Consider the following 14,074-nt stretch of genomic DNA (forward strand, 5'->3'; position numbering starts at 1 on the left):
GAAGTGAACAACATAATGTATATATAACAAGCTGATAAATAATAAAAATCAGCTATTACATAGTGGCTTTCCCCCTGTACCTAGATGATGTCAAACATAAATGAGAATCAGCAGAGAGCCAAAGGGAAATGTGGCTCTAGTCCTACAACCATATTTGTAGTTTTGGTTTATGCATAAGCCGCATCCTGTCAATTCATTATGCAGACCAGAGTGTAGCAGGGCATAGACAAACACAAACTCACATACTAATGTGCTCTCACACACGCAACCAGTCAGATATGGAGATGTTGCACATACACACACAAACACACATGTGTTGAATATGCAGACACATGTAAGGAGAAGAGAGGGAGACTGTTAATTAACTAGAGCTCGTTAATTCTCTTTGAACCGACAGCAAGGAGGTTTACACACTAATTACCTTGATGACTAAGCCAACCTGTGCACAAGCACACACACATGCACATCACATCCTCACACTACAAGCACGCACATGCACACACAATCTCACACACACATTCTCATGGGCTGACATAACACATCTTTCAAGCTTTGAAAGTATCACACTCACACACCGCCATGAAACACAAACATAAAGGTGTGAAGTCTCACTCATAAGTGTAACCATATGCACATACACACACGTGTAAGCACTGCAACATGAGCTTGCCCTGAAATGAAAGCTATATTAGGAACTTTTTTTCCCTACAGTTTCTTCAGAGCTGCAAGATTCAGATAGTTAAGTTTATTCTGAGTTCAGACCCATCATTCCTCTGTTTGATTCACACTGATCAGCCAGAAATAACTTCAAAATAACCTCCATACTGTATCAGGAAACTCATGCCTGTACAGCACAAGATGCATTACATGCATGTAAATACACAAACACACTCGCACAGGCAATCGAGCAGACTTGCCACGCCATGCAGGCGAGTGAAGCTTCCATGTCAGTATTGAACCATAATGGCCCATGTCAGATTAAGAGGAAGGTTTTTTATGTCCTTCGTCAAACTCAATTAATATCCCATCAGGCATGAACTCTAAGGACACACTGGCCCTCAGCCAATTCATCTGTTTGTGTGTGTATTGCGCTCTCACATGTATGAATGTGTGTCCAGATTCAGTAGATATTTGGCATATTTAGTTATCACTATTCATTGCCAATAGTCAGCCAAATAATAGAAGGCATTCATATGTATACACTTTCACACCAAGAGCTTTGTTCAGGTTTGAAAACATCAGTGGGTATGGAGAGTTATTTTTTAGAGAAAGGTAGGAAATAAACCCAGATATATATAACATATGAGCAGAGAAGAAAGCGATTAAGAAAAAAAAAACTCAAAAAAAATATAGACAGAAAATGTTGATTGACAGAGAATGGTTAGGGAGAAGCTGAAGTATAAATGGAGGAGTGTAAAGGCAAATTTGGAATGAAGTGAGACAACATAAGAAGCAAGAGGGACAAGGCTGGCTGTGTAACGTGTACAATAAGTAAAATTTATTGACTTAAAGATGCCAATATGGGATTTGGCAAAGGAATAGAACAGAGGTTTGTCAATGAGTGAAAGACTTTGAAATGGAGAAGACGGAGGGTGATAGAAAAATGAAGGAAAAGGGGTTAGGGATTGTAGAGAAGTTATGGGTCAATAAAGCCTGCTAAGGGGAAGAGGAGCGGGACTCATAACGAGGTCAAGGACACATCATCGATCGCCACATCATAAAGCTGACTGTCAGAGAAGAGAAGAGGGAATGGAGGGGAGGGGAGGGGCTGGTGGTAAGGAGAGCAAGAGGGAAGAACAGAGAAAGAAGAGAGAGAAACAGCTGTGAAAAGCGGAGTTGACGGCGGGATCGGCCGAAGGAAGCGAGAATCATAATAGAGGAGAGAAACAGAAAATAAAATAAGTGGGATGAAGGAATGAAAGGGGGCAGCTCTGGCCAGAAAGAGGGTTAGAGGGAAATTGAATTAGATGGAATCATGGCTGAACAGATGAATGTTGTAATAGAACACACACAGAGCAACCACCAACCAGCCTCCAATAGTAACTTACAGTACTCTTTGTCTGTCAATCAAGTCCCGCCCTGTGGCACAGACTGGATTTCTACATTCATAAAGTAATCCTCTCTTAAATTTGTGCCTCTCATATATAACCATTACATTTTAGTAATAGACCTAAGCATCCAATGGGTGGAAACAGATGACTGAATGGATTACTATTGGATTATGTACAAAAATGCATTGTCCCCAGAGGACGAAGCCAGCTGACTTTGCTGATCCCCTGACTTTTGGGTGAAATATGTTGACAAGACTTGGAGGGATTGCCGTAAAACTTGGTTGATATGACTATGATCCCTTAGGATTAATTGCAATCATTTTGGTGATCCCCTGACTTTTCTTATAGTGCTTTGGTTAATGACAAAATACCTGCAAAGGAACTGATCCCCCCTACATCGTCAACTGGACTTTAGCACTTTAGTGCTAGTTAGCATGTGTCAGCATACTAACATAACATGATAAGCATAAATGTCATCTTAGCCTCACCACGTTAATATTGTCTTTGGGAGTATGTTAGCATATTGCACCTCAGTGCCTAAGATGCACAGTGGTACTAGCATGGCTGTAGACTGTGAAAGTCGTTCATTAACATTTACCACTGTTGTGAAGGTATTTCAGATATCCTCTTACAGTATTCTAAATAATCTGGATGAAAAATATTCAGTTTCTGCACAATAGAGCAACGTCTTCAGGCTTTTACACTATTTGGTTCCAATTTTACAAGTTGAACACCAATTCAAGCCTCTATTTGTGCTCAGATTAGGAAAAATGTGTGACTGTGGAAATGGGATAGAAATATTTTCTATTACAGAAAAGACTGTATTTTTCAATCAAATTGTTAAACTTACTAAATAACTGAAGAACTTGTTAAATGTATACCCAGATTGTGGGGTATTTACATTTAAGAAAATCAGATGTGTAGCTGTGTGACTTGAGAGTAATGGTGATAAATGAATGGCACAAACCAGAGCTAACAATAATCTCATTTTTTTAGTAATCTGATTTTCTTCCTTTTTTATGTTGTTTCACTTTACAAAGGATTCGAGAGGAAATTTCCCTTGTCTTATGATCAGAAATAATTAGCATATTTACATTATTTATATCATGAAATAAATAATTATCCTGGGATCAAAAAAAGCACTCTGCCATGATGATGCATTGCTATTATTATTCTATGATCCGAGAAAACAGTTTTGACAGCCTGTTAGGGAATAGCATAAGTTTTTTATGGTGTCAACCTAGCTGATCTTAAAAAAACAAACATCTTATGAGATCTATACTTTATTTTTTCATTGGGAAAAAAAGCAAAAGATCATGCCCATGCCCTCTGTGACTCTGAGCCTCTTATACTCTGTCACCCAGTTTTTCCTCTCTGTGCCATTGCCCCTAGACTGAACAAGTGGAAAAGAGGTTGGACCGCTTCATCTAGCTAATGCTCTAAAAATACATTGCTCTCTCTGTGGAGAGTTAAGATGAAGCCACTGAGATTCCAAGAACTGCTGCTTTTCCATTAGAGTCTAATATCTCTTCTTCAGTCTTGCTTGGTCTCACCAACCCTGCTGGCTGAGTTACTTTCGCTCATCCCTCTTTCATTTTATCTGTTGTTACTGTAAGAAATGGCAGAAGAAACAAATGCTCCGTTAATTTCTCCCTATTGCTTAATTCATTTTGCTCTGTTCCCCTCTGCTCTTGTCTTGCATGTTCATTAGGTGACATGTTCAAATGATCCTTTTTCTTTTAGGTGGTTAAAAAAAAAAGAATTGGTACACTTTTGTCTTTTATCCCATGCTGTCCATCAGTTTCCCTCCAGATTATCCTGAGGCGACGTTCCGATCTGAAGTCTTTCTGCCCTAATCTGCCTCTTCCCTCTGTTCACTCACTTCCTCTCTATATGCTGCGTATTTCAAAGCAGATCTAAATTGAAAGGGGTGTAATTTTGCGGGCAGATAAATGAGTATGAGGGGAGTTGGAGGGATGTTGTATAGAAATGGGCTTCCTGCTGCAGAGTGATCCCTCCAGGCCAGACGGGATCATTTAACTCTCTGTGATATTCTCTGAGCGTGGACTTATTACAGTCTTTTCCCCTCTCCAGAGTGGAAACTTGTCCGCTAACTAGACTGGGGTGATTTGTGTGTTGGAATGGTGGCAGGTGTATTGCTCAGTTTGAGTGAATGATATGGTTTGTTACTGAATCACTACCACTTTCACTGCAGGATTGGGAGATTTGTCACTTGGTGGTTGACAGTCTGTGGGTTTGTGTTCACAGTTATGGCTGCAGCCAACTTTTGAAACCCTTATGGTTGCATATCAAGCTTTCACAAATAGAAGGCATACTTCTTTTGATTCATACCCAAGTGAACTTCTACTTGGCGAATGGTAGTTTTCCGTAAATCAATTCAAATAACAATAACAAAGAAAAACAGAACAAACATTAACATCAGATATATATATTCATTCATTTTGCAGGCTAAAAGGGATAGCAATAAAAAAAAGTATTCACTGAAAAAAATCAATCAAAAAATCAATAAAACTGATTTTGAAAGGATAAGGTTCGTCAACAAATCCAACAAAAATACCAAAACAAAACAAAGCATTCATCCATCTCTCCAGTTTCCATCTTCCTGTCCCTGCTTGTGGCACTCAGCCCAAAGCCCATTTGATCCCCCTGAAGATGTAAATCATGATGTGTGACAATTCAGTTTTGTTTTGTTTTGTGTGTTTTTTGTTTGTTTTTTAAAGTGAAATCATTACTTAAAACAGCAGGGTGCTGTAGTGTTTAGAAAACATAACTCAAACAAGAGTAAATAGTGTTTCAGCTGGGGACTATTTTCAGCTGTGGATTCTTATACATTTTGTGAATTAAAGACGGTTCATCCTGCACAGCAGGTTGTTGTAGCGATCGAGTTAAAATAAACTACAGCTCCCATGTAATTAGTTATGAAGGAACAAGTCATGCAATGCATGGAGATATATGCCACAATCAAGGAAGTTACATGAGGTTTTAGATACATGCATCTTTTTAATATGATAAATCCATTGCTTTTTATGGGATTTGTTGATATTGAGAAAAATATAGAACATAACCAGACTCATTATTTCAAATCCTTCACTTGTTTTACTTGTTTCACCATGTATGTGTTTTTGAGAAGAGACTATATTACCCAGATGTTGCTACTACTGGGCGCCATTCCAGATGGAAAATAAGTGACTTCAGGCAGGCCAGAGGTTTGTAAACATCAGCCATGTCCAGCAGCATTAATCTAAACTGGGATTAAAAGCCAACTGAAAACTTTGAAAGACAGCCGTGATTGGTTGATGACTATTACCCTGCATTGTAGCAGCTAATCCCATAATCAAGACGAACATGATCAGATAATCTCAATATGTCTTTGCAGACCCCTGCCCACCAGCCTAATCCCCAGATTTAGAGTCTCAGATTAGGAATCCTGGATGATTAATCCCATATTGTGTGTGTATGTTTCCTGCAGGGAACCCTTCGCCGGGTGACCTTCTCGGTAGTCAGCCAGCCCCAGGACGGCGGTTGCTATGACAGTGGCATGGAGGACTCAGAGACACCGAGCAGCAAGAGTTCATCAGGGCCACGGCTGGGAGCCCTGCCGCTGCCCGAGGAAGGCTATGAGCGAACCACACCGGAGGGAAGTGTGGGCGAGGAGGAACATGTGGAGAATGGTCAGAGCAACCACACACACACAGTGCAGTAACCAGTTAATAACATTTATTGAACTAATTTTAGACTTGTGGTCAAGAGGCATCAACATTCATTTACTTAAAGATTTCATCTCTCAAGGCTATATATGGTGTATTCTATGAAAAGCTTAGACATGTTTTGACTATACACACTCTAAAACGCACACACACAAACATTTTCATTGAAGCCTTGACTTGTTGTCAAGATCTCAGGAGTCTTTTCTCACATGGTGAGAAATGTGTTTTATAGAACGAAGCAACTGTAGTTTATTTGCACCTGCTGCACATGTTATATGAAGAGCTTTTTTTTTTTTCAAAAATCTAATGTGTGGTAGCATACTCTGCCAATTTCATGAGTGCTAGTAGGGGAATTCAAAGTACATACACAGGAAAGCTAAACTATTCAGATTGCAAGAAACATTGGGCGGACAGCCTGGTGGCAGAAGAGAGAAAAAGAGGGACATCTAGGGTAGATAGCCAGGCAGCAGTAACAGACATCAGAAAACCTCAGGTGGGTGACCCAGGAGCCGGAGAGGTAAAGACTAGGGATGCACCGATTGTGAAATTCTGGGCCGATGCCGATGCCGATGTTTAAAATAACAATTTGGCCGATGGCCGATGCCGATGCCGATGTTTTTTCTTTTTGTTATTTATTCCGTCTTTGGTGCCACAGAAACATTAGGCTACTGAACTATTTTAAAAGTCTTTCAGCTCTTCATCATATTATTATTTAATGAGCACAAATTCAGTTAGACAAATTTATGAAACAAAAACAAACTTTAATGTCAATTTTTACTTGACATAACCTTAAAACACTTACAGTGGTTTTTTTAATAAAATGCTCAAATATGTCAAATTACTTCAACTTCTCTCCCTAACCCCCTTTATCTGCAATTAACCAACTTGCTCAGTAGGCTAGTAACACAGAGACAGAAGGATAAAAGGTTGTTGTTTTTTCCCAAACAGTTGATGAACTAAAAATAATCTGTATGTAGGTACACTGAAAGAGAAATTAAGCAGGATTTCTCCCGTGGCTATGCTACATTTTTACCTCAATTAAAAAGCCCCAGAGTAATTGTGATAGTTAACTACATGACTTGTGACTGGTAACGAGTGAGAACGGAGGCTCTCTGCCTTCACCTGGCGTCTCTCTCGTTGCAACATCAGTGTAGTAGTGTACCTGGCCGCCCCCCGTGTCCCAGCTCTTGTCTCTGTGGCACCGCGACACAGACGCGCTGCGTAACGTAATGTTTATAACAGTTACGTAATCCACCGCTCCATTTATTGATTTCTCGCTGGCGTCGTTGTAAACAACAAACACGTGGCCAGGCGGAGGTTAGAGGAAAAAAAAGCGACCAGACGAGTTCCTCTCTAACGGGTGTATACAGGGGATTTAAATGACGAGGGGCGTTCAGGCTCCTCCGTTCCTCCGCTCGCCATGACCACGCTGCACATATCAAGCGTGTTTATTAAACATGCGCGCAACTTTTTTTTTCAAAAATCAATCCGCGGATCACATGTGTGCTGAACCGAAGATATTGATCAGAACAGATCACAGATCAATGATGATCCGTTGCACCACTAATATCTTCCCCCCCAAACAAAGGAAAAAAGAAAGGTTCCTCCCGAGCACAGCTGTTCATGCGGCATTTAAACCAACATAAACATCGGCCACTGCCATCGTGAATGTCATCTTTTTTTGCCGATGGCCGATGGCAGTTAACGAGCCGAACATCGGCCGATGTCGATGTTAGACCGATGCATCGGTGCATCCCTAGTAAAGACCTCAGGTGGATAGCCCAGGGGCTGGAAAGTCAGAGAGCTGAGGCTTCTGGCAAGGCCGGTGCTGGAGTCCAGAGTAAGTGACCAGCAACAAGGGGCTGATAATCTGGGGGGTCGGCCCACCTGTAAATACAACCTCAGGAGTCGGTGGTGCTCCATAAATGACACACAAAGCATCAGCAGAGACAGTGGCATTAAGACTGAACTAATTAGTGCCAGCTGAGACAATGGCACCAGGAACAGGCCGGTCGTCACTAGCTAAAGCAAGGGCCTGAGGAACAGATTGATCATCAGCAGAAACCCCCCAACAAACTTTGTAATGGCCAAAACATTTGCTTGGGTGGCTGACTCAGGCTGGAGGCTTGCAGGCCTGATGCCAGCTGACAGGGTAGCAGGCTGGAGGTTAGCAGGCTAGCTGGTTGGGGAACTGGCAAGCATGGCAGGGGATAGCTGCAAGAGAAGCAGGCACCAAAGAATGACTGCACAGGTGGTAAAGATATTGGGTTTGCAAGAAACGGGACATGGATTGAAGGCTGAAGACAAGCTTCCAACAATACATGGCTTTCTTTTAGGTGAAGGTTAGCAGTGACTCCAGGTGGTCTGGCTCTTTCTTGAAAATTATATCTTTATATACTGTAGGCAAGCGTTCTCCCAGGTACATGGCAGGGCAAGTAGGAGCTAGTCTGCCAGTCCACATTAAGACAGACTATACAGTCACAGCTGGTGGTAGCCCTGGCATGAAGGACCCACAAACAAGAAGCATTAATGACAGTCAGCAACCTTAGCAAATGATTTGAGTGGTCTAAGTTTAGGGGAATAAGGGAGAGGTGTGTAGGGAAGCAGGGAAGTTCCAGTGATTAGAAATGGAAAACAGGCATGCAAGAGGATTGGAAAACAGGAAGGAAGTGGCCTTCAGTCATCATTTGGCTGTCCAAATTTTCCCTTTCACCAAGGAAATTGTGTTTTATCCTTTTCTACTAGGCCTTTGTCAAGAGTGCCGATACATGAAAAAGTTTTTCTTATTTAAGGTCACCATGACCTTGTTAACTGACTGTATTTCTAGGACTTTTAATGTGCTTTCAGTTAAATGCCACTATTTCACTGACATGTAAAATCATGAGGATTTTGTGGAGTTTAATAAGTTTTCGTCACAGTCTGATGGAGAGGAATTTAGCAGAGAATTCATTGTATTGGTTGTAATTAGGCGGTATGATTATGTGCTTGTTTGGTTTCACATGAATGTACTGCTGCTGTTGCTCTATGTAGCTGCCACAACTAGAATTGTCTTTCAGCATACAACAAAAAATATTTAATTTCTCGTGTTTAATTCGAGTTAAGCAGAATTTACAGAATCAATCGTATTGTTCTAAGTTGCTCTTACAATGTAGATTTTACCTTTAATCATCTGGAACATTACACCCACGCATTTACTTCATCTGTCATTATTATAATTCCTGTCTCGATTTCACATGTAGGTATTGATTTATATCGGTTTACATTGATGATAACCATAACCTTTGACACTTGACTCTGTAGGGCATTAGCATTCTTTGGCCTCACTAACCTTGTCAAACAACACTCATGGGATATAATAGGGCTCAGCTAATGTAATAATGTGTTTCCTTTCATGTGAAGAAATTAAAATATGTCACTCAAATTGCTTGTAATTACCTATCTGTTTGGCCTCATTAGTTGTTTGGTTTGACCCCACCTTTCACCTTCAGTGTAATGCTTAATAGTGTAAGGATATTTTTGAGAATTTTCTTTTGTAGTCAGCAATTTTCGTTTTGCCTTAACAGCATTTTCTTTGCCTTTCTTCCTTCCTTGAATTCTATCACCTCCCCACCTTTGCCCCCAGGGTTTCTTTTTTTTTAATACACAGTCTTTGTCCTGTGTTCCTCTCCCAATGCTCACAATGTCTGTATTTGATCCATCTGTTCTGGTCTTTTCAATTAATTGTCTCTTCTTGAATTGGCCTACTAAATGCCACAAGAACTCCAGTATTACCTCTTGTGATACCCTTTTCTTTCTCCCTGTATTCCTGTCTGGTTCTCCATTCAAAACGACTAAATCAAGTCTTTTTCACACTTATCTTTTTCCTGTGTCCAGATGCCAGACAGCTTCCAGACGTAGCTCTGACAGGAAAGTGTACAAGGGAGTGTGATGAATTTGGCCACTCTGACACTTGCTGGATGCCCGTCCGCCCTTCACCTCGCCAGCGCCAGCGCCACGGCAGCGACCCCCCACGGCTCTCCACCTTTGCCCCGGGAGATAATAACAACAATCTCCGTGGTAACGACCATGAGAGTGACAGCGAGAGTGCCGGCAGCGCAGGGAGCTCAGAACCTGGGGTGGTCGTCAGTGGAGATGGTCATAGGTTACCCTTGGCCAACGGGGATCCTCTTGGCACCCTGGGTCGTGGAGACCGCAACAGGAACATGGGCGATCACAACCGTAATCTTCTGAACCGCAAGATGACGTCGGCATCCTATGACACGTTCAGTAGCGCAGGCTTTGGGAGGCGCCAGCAAGAGGAGGAAGGCGGAGAAGGCCAGAACCCACCTGAGGTCATACCACTGACGCGGACAGGAGGGGACTACAAGACCACGTCCTGTCTCACACTGTCACGTCGTGAGGTCTACCTGTGACAGCCTTGCAATGGAGAAACCACTTCACTCCCTTATCTGTATAAGAAGGAGTGTTAAGACTTTACCTGCCACTCATCAGTTTGGAGGGCCTTGTGAAAATGAAATGTCAGGGAAGATGTTTCCAAAAGCTGTGTATCAAATTGGAACTTTTGGATTCTAACTAATATTTATAGGCACTTAAACTTCAGCATTGATGGATCAACTCTTTGCAGAGCTCTGACCACAAGAACCTTAAATTTTTTTTTTTTTTTTAAACTACGAGAGAGTTGCCTGCAGGCAAAAATCCTATTATGTCCTTGTGGAGGAGGACAACTTCATCTCCTCTTCTTTTACCCTGAATTCAATGCATGCCTGACCCTCTGCCACAGAGGGATCCGTGTGAAGAACAGAGAGATTGAGATCCTGATGTTATAAATGCCTCAGTGTACATAAAAAACTTTCTCTGAGGCTACAGCCGACCAGATTTGGACTCAGTTGACAAACCATCCTGGAAAACCAGTGAAGTCTTAACAAGTCAAAACAGATGAAAAGAAGTAATGGGTGTTTGAGTTATTTGGGTCTAATTCACATCAGTCAAACTTTCTAATGCCTAATCAACTCTATCATAACACAAGACGGGAATATTAACCAATGAACCTTCTAACCCCCGTGAGAATCTTAAGTCACAGAGTATCAAAGTACCAACACAAGTGTTGTCGCTGTACAGTTACACGGTAGAAAAGAAAATCAGGTACTGTTCTTTAAAAATATTAATGATTCAGAACAAACTGCAACAATGTGACTTTTTTTTTACGATAATCAAATGTAACCATTCAGAATAAGGTTCTCATAGAGTGTCATTAGTGCCACAGTTTCTTCGGCGTGTGTGAAAATATGTGTTTATTATTTTGCCTTCACGCCCAGTCTGTATGTATATATTGTATGTGTGTACTTGATAAGACGGCAGTGTTCTCTCTCTGCATCTGTCCACCGTTTCAGAGTAGACTGAGGTGCTGGGTTCATGACACGCCTACAGTATCCTAACAGTGTTCATGTATCATAAAATGTTCTTTCATACACATGCACGCATGCACGCGCTTACACATACAGACCTTAGCATGTAAACACAAAGTCAAACAGTGCATTAACAGAATGTGAACATGCATAGGGCCACAGTTTATGACAGGATACAGTGGCAGTGTAACATAAAGTATATAATAACTTGCATTAACTTTCATACAGAAAACATTAAGTACACAAAACACACACACACACACACACATACAGCATATTAAAACATAAGTAGAAACACAAACTCAGATTAAAATGTGTGCAATGCGCAAAATCCATATGCACTATGTGTGTATGTGCTCTTAATCATAATTTTTTAACATATTGCCTCTCATTCAAATAGCTGTAGCATTTTGCCTGCTCCCCTCCAGCCAGTATTTAAACATGAAATGTATTTAAATAATTACTCATCTCTCTGACTGACGTGTGGGACTACATTAAAGGGAATTTCAATGACATCTACTGTATGTAATAATGAACAATGTGGGAATATGAGATATTCTGCATTCTGTAAGTAGGACTCATAGAAAAACCAAATTTCTGTAAGAAAAAAAAGGAAAAGAAAAAAAGACTCTGCATGAAAGAAAGATAATGCTAACTTTTTTTCTCTCTTTTTTAAACCACACGCCTTTTTGGATACCACGCCTATTTGAATACATCTGTACTAAATGTGTGCGCTTACGGGGAAGTGGAGATAATGATGGCAGCAAGGGAGTTAGCTTCAGTGGATTAAACTTTTGCTTCTTTATCATAGAGCGGGTCTGGGCTAACCTTGGGTCTTTCTCTCAGTTTCCACGCCCCTGAGTTGGCACGAAGGATACCGCAAGCTGTAACAAAGAAGAACACAATGTAGTGGGAGCGCAGAGTTCTGCTGCAACCCTTTTCACCGCACAGTGCCGAACTGAACACGCCCGTACTGCTGTGCTGAACCGCGCAGATAACAAACTCCTTCACATTTGTCCTTCCCAGCAGGTACCGCACGACTCCAGACACACTCTGCTGCACAGGGCTGAAGAGTGGGTGTGGATCGAGGCCAGCACATCTTAATTCCCATCATCAGTGTGTGGTTCAGTGGTGTGATAGGGATAATAGGGTTAGGTCGTCCCTGTGGTCTTAATGAGTTTCCTTTCTCCTCTCCTCTCCTCCCCTGATCTGCACTGATCTCATTAATGTCTGGATAGGCGAATGTAACACTGCTGGAAACTGCTAGTAAGTGTGCCTCTTCATTTTTTCTGGTTGTTTTGAATCAGATGAGGCAAAAAAAGAGTCACACTTGTTAAGGATGTACTACAGTTTAGTTCATTGATCCTCATAGAGCTTAGAGTCAGAAACACAAGCACCACTCAGGTAACATGCACAGCAGTGTTAAACCTGTTAACTAACTACTTGTGGTTTTGGCCGCACACAAACCCACACACTGTTGCTGCTCGACTGTACCCGCGTGAAAGACAACCAATGTGTGGAAACAGTATGACTCCTCTGATCTTTCAACAGAAATGAGGTTAAAAAATTGGTGTGCTCCATGTGTGTGATTACAGTTTGTATACCTGTATATACCTACAACTTTTTAATTCTGTAGTTTGTTCAGCCACTGATGTACTTTCTCCCTAAGCCTTCATTACCCCCAATTCCCCAACATGGCTGTTTACAGAGCTCTGTTATTGATGGACTGTGCTGAAGACATAATGAAACTGGAGGGCCTAACATTTGAAGCTACTGTTCATGGAGTGTTCACACTGAAAAGGGATTTGTGAAAAAAAACGCAACTTCCTGCAGGGTACGCTGAGACATGTGCTCATTCTCTTGGATAAATGTTTCTCAATCCCTTGCACACCAGAAAGGTCTTGAAGGACTAATGTCCGTGTTTGCAAGCTTTGGAAAGAGACTCTTGACGCAGCCCTGCCTCATCAAAGTGGCAGATATTTCTTCAAACTGCTGTTTTATGGCAGTTCCATTTATGGCACCTTTCAAACCCCTCCGATCTGGATTCAAGGGAATTTAGCTGTACATTAATATGTGTGGGTGTGTATCTTTTTTATACTGCACGTTTAAACATGAATATGTTTCAGTTTACTGCAAAACAGAAGGGGGAGACAGAGAGGAGCGTAAATGCCTGAGATCGGTCAGCCAGTAATAAAGACATTTTTAAAAACAGACACTTCAGCGGACATCATGTACCTGTCATCCCCCTCGTGCTGTTATCCGTATAGCCATGTACAGATAAAACTACACTGTAGAACAGGCAACTGGAATCCATAACAGACAATGGCATGCTTAAGGTCTTCAAATCTGCACTTGAGAAAAAAAAAACGAGAAAAAAAAATCTTATTTTTATTTTCCTCTTCTTTGTGTTCTTTTCTTATGGGGTTGGCACTGCTTTTTTGCTGCTCCATTCCTGTAATTAAATAATGAACTAATTGCATTTGCTATGATGAGGAGGAAGGGGGAGCTGGTGACGAATGGTTTGGTATGAAAATGAATCATGTAAAAGTTTGACTTTGACATTAAAAACTTCAAACACTCTTGGTTGTCTATTAGCTTTTTAAAGGCTGTGTTCCACACAGTGACTGTGAGATAAACAGTAGATGGGAGGGAAACAAAAGTTAATTTGCAGCTATCTCTCAGAGTATCAGTTTCAGGTGGCCTGTTAACAATAAACATGTCATTACACATGAGTAGTAACACTCTAATTACAGGTAGCCTTTCTCTTTATCTTTACAGCTTGGTGTTCAATGCAATTAATGGCACTATAATGGTTATTAAACCATCTACCAATGCCTTACAGGCAGTTATGACATACAGTATTAGTAAGAACTTCCTTTTAGATGCCAGG

At 41.2% G+C, this 14,074-nt stretch overlaps 1 protein-coding gene across 1 annotated transcript in view; it reads left to right on the top strand.

The window, feature by feature from the left end:
* Positions 1–13,763, top strand: part of pcdh7a (protocadherin 7a) — a 45,222-nt gene extending 31,459 nt beyond the window's left edge. Inside the window, exons 4-5 of the mRNA XM_085776715.1 lie at positions 5,542–5,743; positions 9,653–13,763. Of these exons, the coding sequence (XP_085632841.1) occupies positions 5,542–5,743; positions 9,653–10,191 (741 nt within the window). The 3' untranslated portion in view covers positions 10,192–13,763. The remainder of the gene's footprint in view (positions 1–5,541; positions 5,744–9,652) is intronic.
* Positions 13,764–14,074: the final 311 nt, after the last annotated feature.

This window comes from Trachurus japonicus, chromosome 1, assembly GCF_045865225.1.
Source record: "Trachurus japonicus isolate A0001 chromosome 1, Traja_1.0".
Taxonomy (NCBI): domain Eukaryota; kingdom Metazoa; phylum Chordata; class Actinopteri; order Carangiformes; family Carangidae; genus Trachurus; species Trachurus japonicus.